Source organism: Octopus sinensis, linkage group LG20, assembly GCF_006345805.1.
Source record: "Octopus sinensis linkage group LG20, ASM634580v1, whole genome shotgun sequence".
NCBI classification, from domain to species: domain Eukaryota; kingdom Metazoa; phylum Mollusca; class Cephalopoda; order Octopoda; family Octopodidae; genus Octopus; species Octopus sinensis.
In genome coordinates, this window is record NC_043016.1 from 10,992,272 (window position 1) to 11,018,448 (window position 26,177).

The following is a 26,177-nucleotide window of genomic DNA, read 5'->3' on the forward strand; positions in this document are numbered from 1 at the left end:
CTGTTTTGCATTGTGTGTAATTACGTGTTTTAAAATTTGGGGTTGAACTAAAACTAATTTTTAGGTTATGTCTATTAAAGAGTTTCCAATATGTATGATGTATTGGAAAATGTCTATCTATAAGTGACAAGAAATATTGGGTTGTCCGGAAAGTTCATGCCGATTTTTAAAAGCAAGAAAAAGGTCAATAAATACTTGCCATTACATTTTTAATCAACCAAATATGAACCATTTTGTTGCACAATGCATCTCTATCTTTCCTTTAACTTGAAAATACCCTCATCCCAGAGGTGGTTTCATGGCAAAGAATTCATCAAGGTATCTTTTTACATCATCCAAGGAAGTGAAATTTTTACTATTAAGACTATTCTGCAGAGACCTGAATAAGTGGAAATCCGAAGGAGTAATATCTGTTGAATATGGAGGGTGGGGTAACACATCCCAGCCGGGCTGCAGCAATTTTTGTCTGGTTCCCAAAGCATCAAATGCCGAAAATGAACTTTCTTATCTTCCATTTTAAAGGGTTACAGAATTAACACAGATTATAGGAACATAAACCTTCTTCCATGAAAAAATAGCTGAAACTGTGCTCTAAATGGAGGTGTAGTCAAATCCTATTTTATGGACTCAACCATGTTCTAAAATAAGTCGAAAGGTAAGCTACTATAAATCGGCACAAACTTTCCGGACAACCCAACATTTATCTATATTAAAGGTCACTTCGGAGGAGTAAGTGGGTGTGAACCAGATAATTTTCCTGTGTCTATGTTTTCTTTTCTTTATTTCTGGACTAAGAGTAGGTGTGTAACCTATTTCCTCTTTAAATCCACTAGCTTTAAGGGCATTGTTATATTGTGGGGAAGCATTATTAAATATTGGAGGAAGGTCTAGAAATTCTCCTACTAATCTATATATATAAAACTGTAGTTGTGTGAGTGTCTGTCCCCTTCGATTTAGATTCCTAACTACTCCCACATTTTGCGGTGCAGTTTAACCAAATTCGGGTATCTTATAGTTGTGATTCATATCGAGCCCGTCTGAGTATTAGCGCGCGTCTACGATGAGTCTACGATTTTAAAAATAATTTAACATCATTTTTTATTCCATTTTAATGCATAATTTTTCGTGTGTCCATGGTCACACCTGCACCTGTTTGCTTCTCCCCCTTCTTCCCTCCCTCATGAAGCTGTGGGGAAGGAAGTGTAAGGAAATCAACGTCGTAAAGCGTTGTCAAGGAAACCAGCGTTCTTTTAGAACAACGACTTCATGGTTTGAAGACACCAAAACAGAAATGGCTAAGAAAGCCGGAATTGGCATCTATAAGGGAAGTAACTCTCTAAAAATGCTTATATAGTTATTTCCCTTACAAACCCGAGCAACGCCGGGCGATACTGCTAGTATTAACTAAATTCTTAAACACTATGAGGGTGGGAGTGGCAGGAACCTACATTAATATAACTAAGTCTATCGTTGGACTTTCTATAGGATTAGTAAATATTCTTTTGTCAATCTAGAGATACGTCGGGGAAATTGACAACCGTCAAGTTGGTATCTATTGTTATGCTAAGATCGAATGTTTTCATCAGATGGATAATATCCTTCCTTTACCAATCTTGCATTGGTCCATTGATAATCATAGTTAAAGCTAGAGCATCAACCCTATAAATAGCGAAATATACACCAAGAAAAGCTTTCCCTAATGTGTCAAGCAGGAATAGTCCAATGAGATCGCATATGCCTGCTCCGTCATATGACCCCATGCTCACATTGAAAGAACCTTTTGAGTCTGCTGTCTTGACCCACTCTGTGTTCTCGCTGAAGAGTAAGGTCTTCCTAGCAGGGAAGATTATATCCTCATCTTGTTCACTAATTTCAGTAAAATCACTTGCGAAAGTGAGGGCTTTATCTAGCAGTTTTCTAGAAATAGATGCATAGAAATCGACAATGTCAAATTGTGTAAATCTCGCTTTATTCTTATTTCTAATTGTTTTAAACCAGTCAACAACTTCTATATATGTATGTATATGTGTGTGTTTGTTTGTTTGTGTCTCTCCTGACATTGAATGATAGTTGTAAAATGATTGCCACTGCCATGCAAAAAGTGCCATTTATTTCCAATATTCTGTGGAAACATGTCCAGTTATAGGGGAATATTAGGGAGAGTTTACGAAAAAAATAAAAGACGAAGACAGGTGGTGAACAAAACAAACAGATGTATTAGTATAATGCTCAGAAATAGAAAAAGTCTTTTATGTTTCGAGCCTAAGCTCTTCTACAGAAAGGGACGCAGAAAAAACGAGAGAAAAAAATGTGTATAGAAACAAGTTGAAGGTTGGCGCCACGAAGGGCATCTGACCTAAAAATCTGCTACAACCTCCATCTGATGCATACAAGTATGGAAAAGTGGACATTAAAATAATGATGATAATGATGACGCTGACATTGTCCCTAGCAGCATTACATGAACCCTTTAGCATTCACAGATTATTCTGTCAAATGCAATGCTTATCTATTCACATTCATCATCGTCATCGTTTAACATCCGTTTTCCATGCTAGCATGTGTTGGACAGTTTGACTGGGGTCTGGGAACCCAGAAGGCTGCATCAGGCACCAGTCTGATCTGGTAGTTTCTCTACAGCTGGATGCCCTTCCTAACGCTGACCACTCCAAGAGTGTAGTGGGTGCTCTTTATGTGCCAGGCGAGGCTGGCAACAGCCATGATCGGTTGGTGCTTTTTACGTGCCACCGACACGGAGGCCAGTCGAGGCAGCGCTGGGAACAGCCACGTTTGGATGGATCTTTTTACGTGCCACTGGCACTGGTATCATAACTGCTATTTCCATTGATTTTTTATCAATTTCGATGAATTAATTGTGCATTATCTTGTGCATTATCTTGTGCATTATCTTGTAGAGATTTTAATGATCTGACTGTTTATTCTTAGTTTAACATTGCAAGGTAGGTGTAAGAGGCCAGATCTCGACAGTCTGAACATAAAACAGGTAGAATATTTGAGCCAGATATGGCCAGTTTAAATGCCAAAGGGCTAAATTGTGATCCCCTACATTAAGAAAGTGCTAACCCTCTCTTAACTATGTTTTTCATACAGCAAGAATCCTTAAGTATTTCATCCCCACCATATCATTCTTAATTTATTCATTCACTAAAACCATGTTTATGAAAGTAATGCAGGAGTGTGCACATGACTTTTATTAACCGACAGGACAGAGACCTCCTTCAGTCATAAATGACCATGGGATTGCACCCAGAGAGTTCCCCTCCAAGGCAAAAATCTGGGCAAGGTTGTTTATGGAAGACCAGCAGTCACCCATGCATACCAGCCCCCTCATCTCCATGCCACTGATGTTATCCAAGGGAAAAGCAAAGGCCGATACAGTTTGGTATCAGTGACATTGCACTCATTTCTACAGCTGAGTGAACTGGAGCAACATGAAATAAAGTGACTTGCTCAAGAACATAGCATACAGCCCAGTCTGGGAATCGAACTCACTACCTCATGATTGTGAGCCCAACTCTCTGACCATTGTGCCATGTTGGTAGAGTTAACTCTTCCTCATCATCATTTAACCCTTTAGTATTTAAACTACTCTTATCTGGCTGACATATTTTCCCTGTTTATGCTCAAACTAGCCAGATCTGGCCTCTTACACCTACCCTACAATATCATTTCTAAAGTAAAGAGTCACATCATTGAAATCATAAAGCTACAAGACCATGCATGAGTAATTCAAAATAATGTAAATATTACATTTGACTGAGTAACCTGAATGTTAAAGGGTTAACGTCTGTTTTTCATGTTGGCATGGGTTGGACAACTTGACAGGAACTAGCAGAGGGCCAGGAACCACACTAGGCTCCATTCTCTGTTTTGGCATGGTTTCTACAGCTGGATGCCCCAGGCAGGTAATAAGTTTCAAACAGAAGCCAAGTGCCATTATTGAGTTCTTGGTGAATGAGGGCTGCAGACTGTCCTACGTTCCACATCCGCAGTAAACTGCAGGTTATTGTTGTTGAAGAGATAACACCTTTGGCAAAAGCAATGTGCACAAATGGATAAAAAAGATTGAAAGCTTTGAAGATAAATCATGCAGTGGAAGACCATCAACTGTGTCCACTGACATTCACTGATGAGTGGATGAATTTGATCATGCGGACAGGCAAGTCACAGTCTGTGAGCTTGATTCACAACTAGAGTATGGTTACAATGCATTACAAAAGATGGTGAAAGAATTTGGATATTAGAAATTATGTGCAAAATGAGTTCTTTGGCAGCTGACATCTGTTTTGAGGAGAGAAAAATTGAAGGTTCTTCTGATCTGCTGTTTCAGTGTTTCTAATCAATGAAAACGTTTTTTTTTTTTACACCAATATGGTGTAAAGGGAATGAAACATGGGCGATTCTTTATGATCTGCAAATGAAGATTCAGGCCATGGAATGGTGCCACACTATGTCGCCAAGAGCCAGCAATCAACACAGAAAGATGCTCTAACCACCTGTGCAGCTGAACTGTCCCCAGACAATGATTTGACAACATAGACAGTTGAAGGACATGAATAAGTTGAGTCCTGCAGTGCACACCTGAATATTTTCAAAAAGAATTCAGGTGTTGGATTTACTGATGGCACAAATGCATCATTTGTGATGCAGATTATGTTGGATAGTGGCACTTATGAAAGATCTGTTAATAAAAGAAATTGGGTCTACTCTTGCATTACTTTCAGTACAACCTTTGTGCATATGCATGTATCTAGATAGATGGATGGATGGATGGATGGATAGGTAAGTATGTAATGTAGACAGGCAGATAGATAAATAGATAGGTAGGTAGGTAGGTAGGTAGGTAGGCAGGCAGATAAATAGATCAATAGATAGATAGGTAGGTAGGTAAGTATGTAGGCAGGTAGATAGATACATGAGTGTATGGTTAAGAAATTTGCTTCCCAACAACATAGTTATCGGTTCAGTCCTATTGCATGGCATCTTGGACATAATATAAAGTTCTCCACTGAGGCACAAGTCCAGGCAAGGTTGTTTATGGAAGACAAGCAGTCACTCATGCATACCAGCCCTCTCTTCTCCACACCACTGATGTTATCCTAGGGAAAGGCAAAGGGGCCAATACAGCTTGGCACCAGTGATGTTGCAACTCATTTCTACAGCTGAGTGAACTGGAGCAACGTGAAATAAAGTGTCTTGCTCAAGAGCACAACACACAGCCTGGTCTAGGAAGCGAACTCACTACCTCATGATTGTGAGGTCAATGCTCTAACCACTGAGCTATGCACTTTCACTATATGTATATATATGCAAGCGGGCACTCAATAGAAACCAGAGTTTTGCAATGTTATTTTATTCACTTAGTTTTACACATTTACACTTTTATCGTCTTCAAAGTATCATCCATTTGAAGCAATACTTCGATCCAGATGCGTTTTCCACTGTTTGAAGCAGTCCCGGAACTCTTGCAAAGTGATTCCTTTTAACACCTCCATCATTTTTTTTTATCTTCACCTCTTCCATGCCTACAAATTCCATTGCACCAGCTTTTGTCACCAGTGATTACCTTTGAAAAAAAGGTTCAGATCAACTTCCAATTGTTTTTCCGTTCACAACATACATTCAGTTGTGACTGCTTTTGATCTTCTGTGAGCAAATGAGGCACAAATTTTGCTGCAACTTTTTCATTTGCAATTCCTCACTCAAAATTCGTTGGCTGGTGCTCCAGGACACAAAAGTCATATCAATGAATTTGTCAATTGTTTGGTGATGGTCCTCCAAGATCAGTTTGTGAATTTTCATGAAGTTTTCATTTGTTCGAGAGGTTGATGGTGGCCCTGAACGAGGTTGGTTCTGAAGCAACAAGTGACCATTCCTAAAGAATGGAAAGCACTCGTAAACTTGTGTTTTGCTTATGGCAGAGTCCTTGTAAGTGGTTTGAAGCATGACAACTGTTTTGGCCACTGTTTTCCCCAGCAGAAAACAGAATTTCATGGAAGCATGCTGTTCCTTCATTTCAGCCATCGCAAAAATTGATGAACAGGGGAGAAGCACTGCAAAACAAAGATCCACCAAGTGGCAGTATGACTCAGCCTGATGTCACTGGTTGGCGAACTGATGCCTGATGATCACATTAAGTGGATTCTAGTGGTGGAAGCCTGAACTATGATGGTCTTGTCCCACAGAGAACATTTTCGGTTACTCTTGGGTACTTGCTCAACATCAGCAATATCAAAATCAAATCAAATGGAAATTGTAGTTGTGAGCCCCAAGCCTGTAGCTCGTAAAAAGCACCATCCGAACGTGGCTGATGCCAGCTCCTCTGGCCCCAATGCTGGTGGCACGTAAAAAGCACCAACTACACTCTCAGAGTGGTTGGCGTTAGGAAGGGCATCCAGCTGTAGAAACACTGCCAGATCAGATTGGGGCCTGGTGCAACCTCCTGGCTTCCTAGACCCCAGTCAAACCATCCAACCCATGTCAGCATGAAAAACGGACATTAAACGATGATGATGATATTATATATATATATATATATATCACGTGATCACGTGACCGACCAGTCCATCAGATGTAGTTACACATCGCTGGTCACAATGCGTTCGCATTGTTTTAGCCTTTGAATGATGCTGGCTAAGCGAGCAGGCCAACAGAAGAAAGAGCGGGAGAAAGAGTGGTGAAAGAGTACAGCAGGGATCACCACCCCCTGCCGGAGCCTTGTGGAGCTTTTAAGTGTTTTTGCTCAATAAACACTCACAACGCCCGCGAGTCCGCTGCCCTAACCACTAGGCCATTGCGCCTCCACATATATATATATATATATATATATATATATAAACACACTCACACACGCTAATGTTGAACAGTGAGAATGGGTGCTGTATACCACATTGATGAATAAATATTCTTTATTTGTGAGTTAACAAGGCTTCCCATAGTTTCATGTACCGAGTAATCTTCTATTGATTATCAAGTCTCCCATGATCTGTATATTTATTTATTCTCAAATCCCGTGCTGTCATGTGTAACTTTGTGTATTCTCATCCAAATGGAGATGAGTACCAATTTTCTCATGTTGCGATTCCTCTTTATGTGAAACTATTAATAGCTTTGTTAATCCCAAATAAAGTATATTCATACATTAATGTTTTTACTGCTAATCCTAAGAAGTTGGTTATGATTGAACAGATAGATCTATAATCAAAAGTATTGATTCTTTTTAACCTATCAAAAGTACTGTTGAATTCACGTATCCGGTGTACAGTAAAGTTGGTGCAGTTCACAACTATAGACAGACAGAGCACTGTTATGTTATAACAGTGCTCCCTCTGCCTGTAATACAATATAAGGTGGAAAGCTGGTAGAATCCTAACCATGCTGAGTAAAATGCTTAGTGGAATTTTGTCCATCTTTATGTTCTGAGTTCAAATTATGCCCAGGACAACTTTGCCTTTCATTTTTTGGGGGGGTTGGGGGAATCGATAAAATAAGTACCAGTTGAGCACTGGGGGTTGATGCAATCAACTAAGCCCCTCCCCTGAAATTGCTGGCCTTGTGCCAAATTCTGAAACTAATATATGAAGAAAATTGTTTTGTGTCAAATTCTATGGTTCTCTATTAAGAAACATGATTCCACTCCAGTACAATTTCTTGTTACCAGAAGTTATTTCTCATTTTTATTTTTTATTTTCTTTAAGTTGTTTTAGATGTTATTACCAAGGCCATGCTGCAGCACCACATTCCTATATGTTTCCATTTAAGTTTTCTTTTTCTTTTGTTTTGCATCCATGTGGAGGATTCCCATTTGATCCTCTATGTTTATAATATACATTCATTTACATACATAACAAACATTTTGCTCTTTTATTGTTTTGTCTTCTGAACAGATAATACTGTGGGGCCGCCACGTACAGTCACTCTCCCAGACCAGTACAGAAGTGTGTGCACTGGGAACCCCTTGTGTTTACATGCAATGTGATGTCAGCATCAAAGAAGATATCGACAAACAGGTATTCTTTCATTCTATAATTCTTTTACTGCTTTCAATTATTAGTCTGCTGATAGAGTGATGATCCGCGTTTGAAGATTTTAATCAGTTATATCAACATCAACACTTTTCCTTGCAATATATGTTACCATCTTCATGAAGGAAAAGTGGTAAATCAACCTTGGAATAAAGGGATAATCAAAATGTTTTTTTTTCTTTTGTTTTTGTTCCTCTCACTGACGTTCATACACATCTGGATGACCTCCCTAAACAATTTTATCTATAAAATTTTACTTGTAGCATTTTGATTGACCCAGAACTATAGAACTTAAACATGACTATGTGTGTGTGTGTGTGTGTTTCCTATTAATAATTGTTTGATAAGCGCCAACGAACAAACCTCTCAGCCCTTGAATCACCTGTAACTTCTACCGATTATTAATAAAACACACACACATGTAATTATTCCACAGCATATCTTTCCCTTTTCACTAACTGTACACACATATTCAGGGTGTTTGGGCTAAATTTGACAGTTTGCATAAAAGGGGAGAAAAAAAAAACACAACATCCCATCCTAAAATATTAGTATTTTTTAAAAAATCAAAAAATATCAAATTAGGGTATAGCTGAGAGAGAAGAGTTTAGTCAAAGTAACCACCCTCAGTCTTCCACAATGACTTCAACGTAACTCTGGAGCTTGGCACATGTGTTCCTCACTGTATCACTGGAATGTTCTTTAAATACCTCTTTGATCTTGGCGACCAGCTCAGCCTTGATGTTGCAGGCAGAGCAGTTGATGTCTTTCGCAATAGCACCCCTACTGGCCACCCCTACTGGTCACCCCTACTGGCCACCCCTACTGGCCACTCCTACTGGCCACCCCTACTGGCCATCCATACTGGCTATCCCTACAGGCCATCCCTACTGGCCACCCCTACTGGCCACCCCTACTGGCCACCCCTACTGGCCATCCCTACTGGCCACCCCTACTGGCCACCCCTACTGGCCATCCCTACTGGCCACCCCTACTGGCCACTCCTACTGGCCACAACATCGTAGTTTCTCTGGCAGCTGTCCATGTCATGTATTACAGCATTTTCAGTGTTCACAAAACAGCAATGAAGACATCAGCGTTTTGATACCCAGTCTGAATCATCATGATACTATTTCTTTACTACCCACAAGGGGCTAAAAACACAGAAGGGACAAACGGATTAAGTCAATTATAGTGACCCCAGTGCGTAACTGGTACTTATTTAATCGACCCCGAAAGGATGAAAGGCAAAGTCAAAGTCGATCTCGGCGAAATTTGAACTCAGAACATAAAGACGGACGAAATACCTATTTCTTTACTACCCACAAGGGGCTAAACACAGAGAGGGAATGAACAAGGACAGACAAAGGGATTAAGTCGATTACATCGACCCCAGTGCGTAACTGGTACTTATTTAATCGACTCCGAAAGGATGAAAGGCAAAGTCAAAGTCGACCTCGGCGGAATTTGAACTCAGAACATAAAGACGGACGAAATACCTATTTCTTTACTACCCACAAGGGGCTAAACACAGAGAGGGAATGAACAAGGGCAGACAAATGGATTAAGTCGATTACATCGACCCCAGTGCGTAACTGGTACTTATTTAATCGACTCCGAAAGGATGAAAGGCAAAGTCGACCTCGGCGGAATTTGAACTCAGAACTTAACCGCAGACGAAATACTGCTAAGCATTTCGCCCGGCGTGCTACCGATTCTACCAGCTCGCCGCCTTATCATCGCCAGTATCATCACGATACTGGTAACTCTCTTCCAATACTCAGATGACTTCCAGTCCTTCGTGTCAACTGACCTTTTTCTCAACTACAACTTTAATCTTTACGCTATCCAACACTGTTGACTGTCCCCAAATACATCAGGTTGTCCCCTAAAAAAGGAGACCTAGGATATTGTCCCACATGTTTATCTGGCTTCTAATTCATTCTTACCGAAGTTTGTCTTACCGAAATGCTCGTTAAAAGATAATATGGGTTTCTGGTTATGGTATTCTTTTTTTTTACTGTGGCCATGCTGGAGCACCACCTTTTAGTTGAAGAAATTGACCCCCTCTCTTTATTCTTTGTAAGCCTGGTACTTATTTTATTGGTCTCTTATGGCGAACAGCTAAGTTACGGGGGCATAAACACACCAAGATCATTTACCAATAGTGGAGGGACAAACACAGACGCAAACACATAAATGTATATATATATATATATTTGTATATATATATATATATATATATATATATATATATATATATATATATATATATATATATGAGATGCAGCACGGACTTTGTCAGTGAACAGGTCGCGGATTTTAGCGAGGAAAATATTTTGACAAATTAAACTTAAATGTTGGAGTGAATCGAACGGCTTTTGTGTGTTTCTTAAATGGCTTATAAACACCTTCCACGCTGCAATTGTGTATATATATATATATATATATATATATATATATATATATATATATATATATATATATATATGGCCACTCTCTTATATTTATTTTATATATACATATATATATATACATATATATATATATATATATATATATATATATATAGGCGGGCTGGCAGAAACATTAGCACGCCGGGCGAAATGCGTAGCCGTATTCCGTCTGCCGTTACGTTCTGAGTTCAAATTCCGCCGAGGTCGACTTTGTCTTTCATCCTTTCGGGGTCGATAAATTAAGTACCAGTTACGCACTGAGGTTGATGTAATCGACTTAATACCTATGTCTGTCCTTTTTTGTCCCCTCTGTGTGTAGCCCCTTGTGGGTAGTAAAGAAATAGGTATATATACACACACACACACAATGAGCTTCTTTCAGTTTCCGTCTACCAAATCCACACTCAAGGCTTTGGTGAGCCGAAGGCTGTAGTAGAAGACTCTTGTCCAAAGTGCCACACAGTAGAACTGAACCTGGGACCATGTGGTTGGGAAGCAAGCTTCTTAACACACAGCCATGCCCAGAACTGCTAATTTTTCAACCATATCATTTACCCCTAAGCTACGCCAACTGGCACCATTGCTTTTCTTTTATCATCAGCATCGTCATCAATGTTTTAACGTAACAGGAGTTAGACAATTTGTTGAGGCAGATATTCTACACCCTGATGCCCTTTCTTTCACCAATCCTCACCTGTTTCCAAGTAAAGGTAATATCTCTTCATGATGAGACAGGTCTTTCTCAGAAGATTGGAACAACTGTCATGCAATGCCAAGGCAAGAACATGCACACAATCACATGCGCATGCACACACACACACGCGCACACACACACACACAATCATACACACATGCACATACACAATCACACACACATGCACATACACACACACACAATCACACACACACACGCATACGCAATCACACACACACACACAATCACACACACATGCACACACACAATCACACACACAATCACACACATACAATCACACACACACACACACACATGCACACACACACACACACACACAGAGTCACACATGCACGCACGCACACACGTTTCAGTGATGCCTGGTGGTTGCTGCCCTCCTAAATTTCAAGCAGGGGTATAACCAAAGTTTTCCAATAAGATTTGCGATTAAATTTTCGATGGGTGTGCAATGCACACCTTGCACATGTGGCAGATACTGGTGTCATGCAAATGGCACCCATGCCAGTGGCACATAAAAACACCCATTACATTCTTGGAGTGATTGGCGTTAGGAAGGGCATCCAGCCGTAGAAACCATGCCAAATCAGACTGGAGTCTGATGCAGTTCCCCAGTTTGCCAGCCCTGGTCAAACCCTCCAACCCATGCCAGCATGGACAACGGATGTTAAATGATGTTGATAATGATATATTAATTTATGTATAGAATACACTTCTTTCAATTTCTGTTTACTAAATCTACTCACAAGGCTTTGATTGGCCAAGGGCTATAGTAGAAGATACTTGGCAAAGATTCCACAAAGTGGGGTCGAACCCATAACCCTGTTTGGTAGAAAGCAGACTTTTTACCACACAACCATGCCTGCACTTATGTGGAAAATATATCTAAAAAGATTTAGAAGATGCAGGAGTAGCTGTGTGGTAAGTAGCTTGCTAACCAACCACATGGTTCCGGGTTCAGTCCCACTGAATGGCATCTTGGGCAAGTGTCTTCTGCTATAGCCTTGGGCCGACCAATGCCTTGTGAGTGGATTTGGTAGACGGAAACTGAAAGAAGCCTGTTGTATATATATATATATATATATATATGTATGTGTGTGTATGTGTTTGTGTGTCTGTGTTTGTCTCCCTAGCATTGCTTGACAACCGATGCTAGTGTGTTTATGTCCCCGTCACTTAACGGTTCGGCGAAAGAGACCGATAGAATAAGTACTGGGCTTACAAAGAATAAGTCCCGGGGTCGATTTGCTCGACTAAAGGCAGTGCTCCAGCATGGCCACAGTCAAATGACTGAAACAAGTAAAAGAGTAAAAGAGTAAGACATAGATTTCCCAACATTTAAGTTACAGCATCTGTTTACTTTACAAATTCATGTGTTATCTATCACTAACATATTGATTTCAAATTCTGGCATTAAGGCCAGCAATTTCAGGGGTGGTGGGTAAATCGATTTCATTGACCTCAGTACTCAACTAGTACTTCTTTCATCTACTCTGAAAGGGATGAAAAGCAAAGTCGACTTCGGCGGAGTTTGAACTCAGAATGTAAAACTAGTCTATTTCTTTATTGCCCACAAGGGGCTAAACACAGAGGGGACAAACAAGGACAGACAAATGGATTAAGTCGATTACATTTACCCCAGTGCGTAACTGGTACTTAATTTATCGACCCCGAAAGGATGAAAGGCAAAGTCGACCTCGGCGGAATTTGAACTCACAACGTAACGGCAGACGAAATACCGCTAAGCATTTCGCCCGGCGTGCTAACGTTTCTGCCAGGTCAAAACATCACTAAGCATTTTGTTTGACGTACTTGCCAACGCGCTACCTTATCTATCACTAACATATTTATGAAATATTGTTAATATTCTCATTTAAATATAAATAGATAATTATGGCATTATTGATCAAATTGGTAATCTTTAGCCATAAAAAAATTTCATGCAGTTATCAGGCATGTTTGAAATGAAAGAGTTAATTATCCAACAACATTGAAAATGTTGATTCACAAAGAAATAATGGCTCTGCTTGAACTGCAGTATCTGAAATCTCTGCTGAGTTTTGAGGCCAAAATGAAAAATTACACAATGTCTTCTCAGAAAATGCATCTTAAGCAGAATTATTATAATACAGTTCTAAGAGATGGGGAATTATGTACATTATTTACTTTATTTACATTTGACGAATATTTGTCCTCATCTTGTTTGTTGTTAACACATTTTAGCTGATATACCCTTCAGCCTTCATCAGGTGTCTTGGGGAAATTTTAAACCTGGGTTCTCATTCCTAAGGTATTTTTCGATGTTAAATTTATTCATCATCATCATCATCATCATCATCATTTAACGTCCGTTCTCCATGCTAGCATGGGTTGGACGGTTCGACCGGGGATCTGGGAAGCCAGAAGGCTGCACCAGGCTCCAGTCTTATCTGGCAATGTTTCTACAGCTGGATGCCCTTCCTAACGCCAACCACTCCGTGAGTGTAGTGGGTGCTTTTTACGTTATTGTTATTATTATTATTGTTATTGTTATTATTATTATTATTATTATTATTATTATTATTATTATTATTATTCAGGTCACTGCCTGGAATTGAACTCGGAATCTTGGGGTTAGTAGCCCGAGCTCTTAACCACTACACCATATGCCTGTGGGCATATTGTGTAGTGACCCGAATAATAATAATAATAATAATAATAATAATAATAATAACAATAACAATAATAATAATGATAACAATAACATTGAAAAATAGCTTAGGAATGAGAACCCAGGTTCGAAATTTCCCCAAGACACCTGATGACGGCTGGAAAGTATATCAGCTGAAACATTATGTTAACAACAAACAAGATGAGGACAAATATCCATCAACTGTAAATGATGTAAATAATGTACAGAATTATTATGTTGGAGTTCTTCCAACTCCTCTTGCATACATTTCCTAGTCTGTAACTCCTTAGCAGTTGCGGTGAAATAAGTTCCAAAGGCACAAATTCATTGTTATCAAGATTTAAGAAATATTCATTTTGTTACTCGTCCATATTCTTTGAATATTTCAGCCTTGTATTGTGGATTTTCAGCTAGAAATGTGGCCAATATATCAGACTGAATATTTCCTCTCTGCTGTCATAGCTTTATGGTAAATCCTCAAAGCTAAAACATAAACTGACAAACTGTTGCATCTCATCTTTGGAAATTTTGGTTTACCCTTTATAGAGCGTCAAATATATCAATTTATAATAAAAGAACTGAGGTTAACAAAGCGGAAATGAGCTTTCAAGGAAATGATAAAATTTTCATGTTTCTTAGAATTTTGAAAAAATTCCAGCATTTCTTCTCTTTAGTATTTAAACCAGGTATGTCCAGCTTAAATACCCTACCTGTCTTGTGTTCAAACAGGCCAGATCTAGCACCTCATACCCACTCTGTTATGTCATTCTAAAAAATATACAAAATATACCCCATTCGAATCACAAAACATAAAAACACCCATTACATTCTTGGAGTGATTGGCGTTAGGAAGGGCGGGCATCCAGCCATAGAAACCATACCAAATCAGACTGGAGTCTGATGCAGTTCCCCAGTTTGCCAGCCCTGGTCAAACCCTCCAACCCATGCCAGCATGGACAACGGATAATGCCCGATTAATTCAAATCAATGTCAATAAATATTACATTTGACAGGAGTGGCTGTGTTGTAAGTAGCTTGCTTACGAACCACATGGTTCCGGGTTCAGTCCCACTGAGTGGCACCCTGGGCAAGTGTCTTCTACTATAGCCTCGGGCCGACCAAAGCCTTCTGAGTGGATTTGGTAGAGGGAAACTGAAAGAAGCCCATCGTATATATGTATATATGTGTGTGTGTGTTTGTGTGTCTTTGTTTGTATCCCCAACATTGCTTGACAACCGATGGTGTGTGTGTTTACATCCCTGTAACTTAGCAGTTTGGCAAAAGAATAAGTACTAGGCTTACAAAGAATAAGTCCTGGGGTCGATTTGCTCGACTAAAGGCGGTGCTCCAGCATGGCTGCAGTCAAATGACTGAAACTAGTGAAAGAGAGTATTTGACAGAATAGTCTGAATGCTAAAGAGTTGACCTTTTAACATTTAAACCAGCCATGTCCAGCCCAGATATTCTACCTGTTGAATGTTAAAAACCAGCCAGATCCAGCCTCTCACACCTACCCTACAATATACAATCACTTCATCAAGATCTCATAGTTAAAAGATAATGTATAATTAATTGAAAACAATGAGAATAAACAAGAATTACATTTGACAGAACATTTGAATGCTAAAGCGTTAAATTATGGCCAAAATAAAAGCAATGAATTGGCAGAATTATTAGAGTCTTCATGTTCTGAGATCAAATGCCACTGTGTTTGATTTTGTCTTTCATATTTTTGAGACCAATAATGTTAAGTACCAATCCAGATTAGTAGACTGGCAAAGTTATTAGCACCCAACAATGTTCTTGCAGTATTTGTTTCAAGGTCTGTACATTTCACTTTCAGTTGCTTCTGAAATTAATATTTCTTGTCATTGTTTTGGGGTCTGTCGTTAAAGGGTAAAGGGTAAGGACCCCCTTCAGTCATGACTGACTGTGGGATTGCACCTAGAATGTTCCCCTCTGAGGCACAAGTCTGGGTAAGTTTGTTTATGGAAGACTAGCAGTCACCCATGCATACCGGCCTCTCCTCTCCACACCACCGATGTCATCCAAGGGAGATGCAGACCAGTACAGCTTGGCACCAGTGACGTTGCAATTCATTTCTACAGCTGAGTGAACTGGAGCAATGTGAAATACAGTGTCTTACTCAAGAACACAACATAGCCTGGCCTAGGAATTGAACTCACTACTTTATGATTATGAGCCTGATGTTCTAACCACTGAGCCATGCACCTGAAATTAACATTTCCAGTCATTCTTCTGGAGCCAGCCAGTAAAATACCAGAAACGGTAGATCTTTGCTGTATATGTTCCACTGCTTTATGTTCTCAGTTGAGCTGCATTGACTTTTGGATGTCATTGGTGGCACAGTGAAGGGAAATTTGCTGCATGGGTTACTGCTGAGCTTCTTTGAGGGAAATGAAATCTTGCTCAAGCCTATATCATGGAGAGGAACTTCTCTGGTGCAGACACTTGGGAAGTTCCTGACTGAAGAATGATAACAGAATCCTTATTGAGTACAATGAATCATAATCATCATCATCACCATCATCGCCATCATCATCACAACCATCACCATCATCATCATCACCATCATCATCATCATCATCATCGTCACCATCATCATCATCATAAGTGTCACCATCACCCCCACCCACTCACCCCACCACCACCATAATCATCATCGTCATCATTACTGTCACCATCATCTTTATCATCATCATTTAACGTCTGTTGTCCGTGCTGGCATGGGTTGGATGGTTTGACCAGGGCTGGCAAGCTGGAAGGCTGTACCAGACTCCAGTCTCATTTGGCATGGTTTCTATGGCTAGATGCTTTTCCTAATGCCAGCCATTCCAGAAGTGCAATGGGAGCTTTTACGTGCCACCAGCTTGGGTATCATTTGCATGACACTGGTATCTGTCATGCCTGCCATTTTGCTCAGTTTGATGGGTCTTCTTCTCAAGTATGACACAATGCCAAAGGCTTCAGTCATTGTGACATATATATATATACATATATATATATATATATATATATATATATATATATATATATATATATATAATAATAATAATAAATATTAGGGAATAAATCCAAATTTACAGGGAAAAAATCAGATTTAGGATTAAATCCAATTTTATAGTAAAATATTATATAATATTAATTAGAGACAAAACCACTATTTTGCAAAACAAACAAGGAAAGACTTAATCAATACATAAAACTTTAATAAAAAGTAAAAAATTTTACTTTTTATTAAAATTTTATGTATTGATTAAGTCTTTCCTTGTTTGTTTTGCAAAATAGTGGTTTTGTCTCTAATTAATATTATATTATATATATATATATATATATATCATCATCATCATCATCATCATCATCATCTGTTTTCCATGGGTTTAATTACTTGACAGGAGCTGGTAAGGCCAGCGGCCACACCAGGACCTATAGTCACTTTTGGCTTGGTTTCTACAACTGGATGTCCTTCCTAATGCCAACCACTTTACAGAGTGTACCAGGTGCTTTTTACACGGCACCAACACCAGTACTTTTTACATGGCACCTTGGTTTTCCGATATCACTACTGTTGTGCTGGGTGAGTCTTCTCAAGTACAGCAATGGTCCCCATATTTCAGTCCTCTGTCATCTCCATTGTAAGGCTCAACATTTTGAGATCAACCTTCAGTATTCTGTCTCGCGTCTATCTGGGTTTCCTTTTTTGACAACTTCCCTCCACTTATTTAAATACTTGAGAGTAATATTAAGAAACTGAAAAAAAAAAGGAAGGTGCTTTTTTTTTAATCATTTTTGCCTCTTTCATCATCATCATCATCGTTTAACGTCTGCTTTCCATGCTAGCATGGGTTGGATGGTTCAACTGGGGTCTGGGAAGCCAGAAGGCTGCACCAGGCCCAGTCTGATCTGGCAGTGTTTCTACAGCTGGATGCCCTTCCTAACGCCAACTCTATTTTAAAGCAGAAATTTTATTATGCCTGTTTGTTCCATTTTTGTTTCTTTCATTTTTATTCTTTGTTCCTGCTGAAGCACAGTCTTGTGTTTATTGTCAATAAAAACAGGACCACCTCTTAATGGAATTTATTACATTATTACTTTTAGTCGTGTTTGTTTGTTTGTCTGTGGACAAGATATCTCATGAGCCACTGGGTGGATTTGGATGAAACTTTTTTCAAGGATATTTGGCCTCATGACTTGCACAAACTGATTAGATTTTGGGATCAATCCGGTACCAGACAAGGATTCTGGAATATTTTTCCGTTTTTTTTTTTTTTTTTACTTAATTTTTGAGTGCAGTCAAGTTCATTTTTAGTATTCTCATTTGTGAGAACAGTTGAGAATATTTCAGATATTCCCATTTTAAAAATCATCTCTGGTTAATCGTTGAGAGGATGTTGGTGTTGCCTTGGTGGAGGATTGCACTCTCTGAGTGCTCTTATTATTGTTGTTATTATTATTATTATTATTATTATTATTATTATTATTATCATTATCATTATTATTATTATTATTATTATTATCATTATTATTATTATTATCATTATTATTATTATTATTATTATTGTTGTTATTATTATTATTATTATTATTATTGTTATTATTATTATCATCATCATCATCATCATCATCATCATCATCATCATTATTATTATTATTATTATTATTATTATTATTATTATTATTATTATCATTATGTGAGAAGTAGTAAAATTTATCAACAAGTATGAATATATTTTACATAAAATATTCAACACAGTTACAAACAGCCAACACCAATGCAATCCTTACAGCTGATCCTTGTGGACAACTTTACAGCCTGACACGTTAAACTAACTGACACACACACACACACACAGTCACTTGCTAGGTTTTTTTCCTATCCCAAGTTAGCAGGTATTGATTTTTTTTCAGCCAGTTGACACATTGATTTGAGTTAAAATAGGGCAGCATTGAATAAGTTATACGTGCAACTCTTTGTAACATGAAAGACGAAGATAGAAGACCTTGCCTATTTAGTTGTGTTTATGCGTTGTGTATATTATTATTATTATTGTTGTTCTTGTTGTTGTTATTAAGGTGTTGAGCTTGCAGAACTGTTAGCACACCGGGCAAAATGCTTAGCGGTATTTCGTCTGCTGCTATGTTCTGAGTTCAAATTCCTCTGAAGTCGACTTTGCCTTTCATTCTTTCGGGGTCGATAAATTAAGTACCAGTGCATAACTGATACTTATTTAATGCTTGCTATGTTATTAAAGACAGAACGAACACACACACACACACACACACACAAACAAAATCTAATGAATTTTCATTCATTATCTGCATGCACTGAACTTGTTTACTGCTGAGTGCTGCAAGAAAGGAATGAGAATTGGTGTTGCGAATTCTAAGACATTGGTCCTTCTAAAAAAAAGTTTTCCCAGGGAAGTGTGTATGTCAGTGGAACATCACTGATACAAGTGGAGAAGTTTATGTGACATGGTGTTGCATTCATGGCGGCAAGCTAGCAGAAACGTTAGCACGCCGGGCGAAATGCTTAGCGGTATTTCGTCTGTTGTTACATTCTGAGTTCAAATTCCGCCGAGGTCGACTTTGCCTTTCATCCTTTCGGGGTCGATAAATAAAGTACCAGTTTCACACTGGGGTCGATGTAATCGACTTAATCCCTTTGTCTGTCCTTGTTTGTCCCCTCTATGTTTAGCCCCTTGTGGGCAGTAAAGAAATATATGGTGCCGCATTCACAAATGAGGAGAAGGCAGGAGGCTGAATTGGATGCTGGAAAAGCAGGTGATGACACTGGAATAGGCCAGATACTATAATCAATATTCAGAAGAGGAGAAATTGGTGAAAAAAAAAAATCCAAATTTGATACCCTCAATTTGGTTTCCATGCTTATCTTCATCTATGGTCATGAATGATGGGTAATCGATCCCGAAAGGATGAAAGACAAAGTTGATTTTGGCAGAATTTGAACTCAGAATGAAATACCGGCAGACGAAATACCAATAAGCATTTCTCCCGGCATTCTAACGTTTCTGCCAGCTTGCCACTTTAAATATTGAGTCATAAAAGGTAAGAGATAGACCTCTAAAACTTGAAAGAAAGAAGGCGAGTGAGAGTAATAATTAGCAGCTATCCAATCTCTCAATCAACTCCTAGGTCTCCTGCTCGTTAAAAAAAATCCATCTTGTAACTCTTTTTTGTGACATTCTAATCACACATGTCCGTAATACTGGAGCTGTGACCTCTCACTGCAGAGCAGTAATGGGTCAAACTGGAGAAATTCCTTGACCTCCAAGCTATATATCATGTAGAGAAACATAACTCTGGAGATCCTTTGGAAGAATGCTGTCTCAGCTACTTATATTTGTGATCATATTCTTTCAGTCATTACCCATCATTCATGACCCTAGATGAGGATAAACATGGAAACCAAATTGAGGGTATCAAATTTGGATTTTTTTTTTCACCAATTCCTCCTCTTCTGAATATTGATTATAGTATCTGGCCTATTCCAGTGTCATCACCTGCAAATTCCAGCATCTGATTCGGCCTCCTGCCTTCCCCTCATTTGTGAATGCAACACCATATATTTCTTTACTGCCCACAAGGGGCTAAACACAGAGAGGACAAACAAGGACAGACAAAGAGATTAAGTCGATTACATCGACCCCAGTGTGAAACTGGTACTTTATTTATCAACCCCGAAAGGATGAAAGGCAAAGTCGACCTCGGCGGAATTTGAACTCAGAACGTAACGACAGACGAAATACCGCTAAGCATTTCGCCCTAACGTTTCTGCCAGCTTGCCACCATGAATGCAACACCATGTCACTTAAACTTCTCCACTTGTATCAGTGATGTTCCACTGACATACACACTTCCCTGGGGAAAACTTTTTTTAGAAGGACCAATGTCTTAGAATTCGCAACACCAATTCTCATTCCTTTCTTGCAGCACTCAGCAGTAAACAAGTTCAGTGCATGCAGATAATGAATGAAAATTCATTAGATTTTGTTTGTGTGTGTGTGTTCGTTCATTCTGTCTTTAATAACATAGCAAGCATTCTTGTTTAAAAGGAAGGGATTTTCTGGCGTCCATGTTTATAATAATTATAAATATTCTTTACATTTTGTTTGGTCTAATTCATGGTAAAAATGAAATTCTCATCTTGTGTGAATTTCCGCTGCAGGCAAATGAAATAAAACGCCAACATGGAGCTGTTACCATTCTTGTGAACAATGCTGGATTATTGGCCCCGGGGAATTTTCTGGAAGTTGAAGACGAGAAAATTGAGCAGGTTTTCAAAGTTAACATATTGGCTCATTTTAGGGTAAGTTTTGTTTTTATACTTTGACTATTTTCTATCAGTGGACAGTGACCTTGCTAGGTACCATCCTATAGTGACATAGCTAGAGTACCATTCTGACATATTTTATTTTACTTTTATTAGTCTAAAAGACAATTTCTTTTGAATAGAAGAACAAGGTTGCTATCAAATTATTTAATACAACTGCATGTTGCTGATGTCATAAGAATCATGAGGTAGTGAGTCCAGTTCCCAGACGAGGCTGCATGTTGTGTTCTTGAGCAAGACACTTTATTTCACATTGCTCCAGTCCACTCAGCTGTAGAAATGAGTTGCAACATTATTGGTGCAAAGCTGTATCGGCCCCTTTGCCTTTCCTTTGGATAACATCAGTGGCATGGAAAGGAGAGGCTGATTTACGTGCGTGCAACTGCTGGTCTTCCATGAAAAACCTTGCCCAGACTTGTGCCTCAGAGGGGAACTTTCTAGGTGCAATTTCTTTCTTCTCACAGTACATTATTCAGTCTTGGTCAAAATATGAATTTCAAGTCAAGTTGGTTTATCTGAAGTGGCTGGAAACTTTTTCACAGCCATTTTTGTGGTCATTTTGCATCGTCCCTTCTCATTCAGAACCCCTTCTACAAAATATAATGATTCGGTATAGAAATGACTCCAACAGGGCCAATGTTTCATCAGCAAAAAAACACAATGCGAAACATCCATTTATAAGTCAGCAATTAGTAGAAATTTCAAGTGGCCGAAGACTTTTGCATGGAACTGTATTTGCATTCAATAAAAAAGTAAATTGATCTCCCATCAGCATCAATGTCATATGTTCCAATTGTTCAATCAGAAAAAAAACTTCTTACTCGTTGAATTAGCATGGAGTATTCCACAGACATGGGTACTCTTAAGGTAATCCATGAGTGGAATATTTGGGACATCACTGTCATCATCATCATCATCGTTGATGATGTCCGCTTTCCATGCTAGCATGGTTGGACGATTTGTGGTGTGTGCGAGAGATTCGAAATAAAGGCACCTACCTTCTCTTCACTCAGATGGAGACCCTTCAGCGGTAATGGATCCTTCAACACAGCCCGACCCGAATGCTAGAGATAGCAGCTGCTTCACCCAACCTTAACAACGTGATCACCCGTCTTAACCCCTCGACGACCTGACTCGAAAAAGGCAGAATGCCCCGCTCACTGCGCACGCATCACGGCTTCCCCTTCCGGTCAGCCCCAAGTTCCGGTCAGCTCCCCAGCTGCTGACGTCATCCCACACGATTTGACTGAGGTCTAGCAAACCAGATGGCTGCACCAAAATCCAATCTTGATCTGGCAGAGTTTCTACAGCTGGATGCCCTTCCTAATGCCAACCACTCCAAGAGTGTAGTGGATGCTTTTACATGCCACCGGCACAAGGGCCAGTCAGGTGGTACTGGCAATGGCCACTCTCAAATGGTGTTTTTTATGTGCCACCTGCACAGGAGCCAGTCCAGCGGCACTGGCAATGGCCTCACTCAAATGTTTTTTCACGTGTCACCGGCACAAGTGCCAGCAAGGCAACACTGGTAATGATCACGCTCGAATGTTGCTTTTTTACGTGCTACCAGCACGGAAGCCAGTCAGCTGCTCTGGCAACGATCATGCTCGGATGGTGCTCTATAGGAAACATATATTCTCCCCTATATGGAACATTGCATTTTTACTCATTTACCTCTGAAAGGACTGAAGTGGCTTGAAATGAAGTGTTTTGCTCAAGAACACAACACACTGCTGGTGTGGGAATTGATAACATGATATTACAACCACGAGTGCCGAACTCTAACCACTAAGCCATATGCTTTCACCAATGTGAAGTGTGACTTAGCATGGCCTTTTGAAGAATAAGTAAAAATCATCGGACAACTCCCACTGTTTCCATTTACTGAATTTTTCTTTCAAGACTTAATTTGACCTGGGGTCTATGATAAAAGGTACTTGCCATAGTTATCACACTGTGGAATTGAACCCAAAATTTCATGATCGTAAAATGAAGTTCTTACCTACTTGGCTTTGCCTGTGCTTTGTCTATGTTTACACACACAAGCACATGTGCATACATCAGGCATACATACGTCAGGCATACATACAAACACACAATCACACACATATGTCTAATACATACATTAAATGTACATGTACTCACATGCATCAAACATGCACACATGTATCAGACACATATGCACACATGTCTAACTCATGCTTTAAACACATGCATACACACACATGAAACACAAATGCATACATCCAGCATGCACACACAAACATCCAACATGAATGGCGAGCTGGCAGAAACGTTAGCACGCCGGGCAAAATGCTTAGTGGTATTTTGTCTGCCATTATGTTCTAAGTTCAAATTCTGCCGAGGTTGACTTTGCCTTTCATCTTTATGGGGGTCGATAAATTAAGTACCAGTTACACACTGGGGTCAATGTAATCGACTTAATCACTTTGTCTGTCCTTGTTTGTCCCCTCTATGTTTAGCCCCTTGTGGGCAATAAAGAAATAACAAATATCCAACATGCAGATACAAACATCCAACATGCACACATTCATCAAACACAAACATACAAAACACAGAAAGCGCACACATATACACCAGAATTACCACACTCTGCTACCCATACACATACCCAAGGATTGAACTCTCTTCCCTGTTGCCTTCTTTCTTTAGAACTTCTTTCTTTAGATTATCTCCCTCGGTATCTGCTCTTTGCTCTCAAGGTTTGAGACCTTCTTCATTTTTACTCAAACATTCTCATTTTCAAATGGAACAAAAATCTGCTGAAATTTTTGGTCAGAAGCTCCCCTTCTCATCTACCCGCATTTGTTCCTGTATGTTTATTCCCTTTAATCTGGCCCAAGAGTTCTACCTTGTTTTATGTTTAAACTGGACAGACCTGGCCTCTCACACCTACCCTACAATGTCGTTCCAAAGAAAAGCAATTACACCATTGAAATCTCACAGTTACAGGATAATGCATGATTAATACAAAACAATGTGAATAAATAAATAAGCATTACATTTGACAGAATAATCTGAATGGTGAAGGGTTGACCCAATAGCATTTAACCCAGCCATGTCCAGTCCAAATATTCTACCTGATTTATGTTCAAACTGCTCGTATCTAGCCTCTCTACCTGTTTTGGGTTTAAACTGACCAGTTTTAACCACTCACACCTATCCTACAATGTCATTCTAAAAATAAACAATCAGATTGGTGGTGCCCCAACATGGCCACAGCCTTAGGACTGAAACATATAAAAGTAAGTAAAAGAAAGATAATTGAAAGCTTAAAGCTATAATGATGATGATCATCATCATCATTCAACGTCCGCTTTCCATGCTAGCATGGGTTGGACGATTTTGACTGAGGGCTGGCGAACCAGATGGTTGCACCAGGCTCCAATCTTGATCTGGCAGAGTTTCTACAGCTGGATGCCCTTCCTAACACCAACCGCTCGAGAGTGTAGTCCACTCCAAGAGTGTAATATGAATTTTAATTCAAAACAATCTATCTATCTATGTCATCCCTCTGGCCGCCTCGGTGCTGTTTTCGCACATTTTCTCCACTCATAATGGTCCTCAGCTCCTGTACCCCTTCCATACCCGTATCGTCCAGGAAGTTGTCGATATAGGTCGTCTTCTACTTTCCTCTCTTGGTTCTTCCTTCTGTTGGTTGCCAGAGCACTAGCTTGTTAGCAATTCCATCGGTGTGTCTGATGCAGTGTCCAGCTAGCCTCATCCTTCAATGCTGTTCCTTCAATCTTACTTTTGGTAGTCCCTGGTATAAGCCAGCATTTGTTGTATGACTCTTCAAGGAGACACTGAGTACCATTCTAAGCATCCTCGTATAACAACCGTCCAACAGCTTCTTCAAAGCTTAAGTGATTTAATAGGCATTACATTTGACAGAATAATCTGAATGCTGAAGGATTAAATTTTCCTCTGTGTCCCTCCCCACTCCTGATCCCAAATTCTTCCTTTTATCTTTCATACAACAGTCATAACCAACTCCGCTAAGCTAGATAACAGCAACCTTCCCCTTAAATCACATTTTACTGTCTTAAAAAAAAAAAGGAAGGACATTTTGAATAATTTAATCCAAATCCAGTATATGACAATCTTCTACGTCTTACTTGTTTTAGTCATTGGACTACGGCCATGCTGGGGCACCACCTTGAAGGGTTTAGTCAAATGATTTGACCCCAGTGCCTTTATGTTTAAGCTTGGTTCTTATTCTATCGGTTTCCTTTTTGCCAAACCATTAAGTTACAGGGATGCAAATAATGCAATACCAACTGTCAAGCAGTGGAGGATGGGGAAACACACACACACACACACACGTACACACGCATACATACGCATGCACACATACGCATGCACATGCACACACACATACATATATTTGACAGTCTTCCATACAGTTTCCGTCTACCAAATTCATTAACAAAGTTTTGGTCAGCCTAGGGCCTTAGTGGGAGACATTTTCCCAAGGTACATTGGAGTGGGATTGAACCTGATACTCTGTGGTTGCAAAGCAAGCTTCTTAGCCACACAGCCATGCCCTGCATCTATATGAAAATAAACAATAAAAAGTAGTAGTAGTAATAATAATAATAATAATAATAATAATAATAATAAATGCCCTGAAGCAGTACCAGGCTGTGGCTCTCATGGCTTCTGATCTTAACCAATTGGAAGTGTTATTATGTACATTGTTTTGTGTTGGTATAAAAGATGGGCTACAGAAAATATTCTGCTCAATACCATAAATTAGCTTATCAGTTGTTTGACCATAACCAGTTAAGCATGTCCTTTGGTGGCTGATGATATGTGCATCTCTGATCACGAGCAGAAGTAGTGGGAGAACATCATAGACATGTGTTGAGAGGAATTCTTTGGGGGTTTGAATAAT

General features: G+C 39.4%; 1 protein-coding gene across 1 annotated transcript in view; it reads left to right on the forward strand.

The window, feature by feature from the left end:
- Nucleotides 1–26,177, forward strand: part of LOC115222602 (short-chain dehydrogenase/reductase 3) — an 88,001-nt gene that overhangs the window by 21,302 nt on the left and 40,522 nt on the right. The window contains exons 2-3 of the mRNA XM_029792899.2: nt 7,908–8,030; nt 21,095–21,235. Of these exons, the coding sequence (XP_029648759.1) occupies nt 7,908–8,030; nt 21,095–21,235 (264 nt within the window). The remainder of the gene's footprint in view (nt 1–7,907; nt 8,031–21,094; nt 21,236–26,177) is intronic.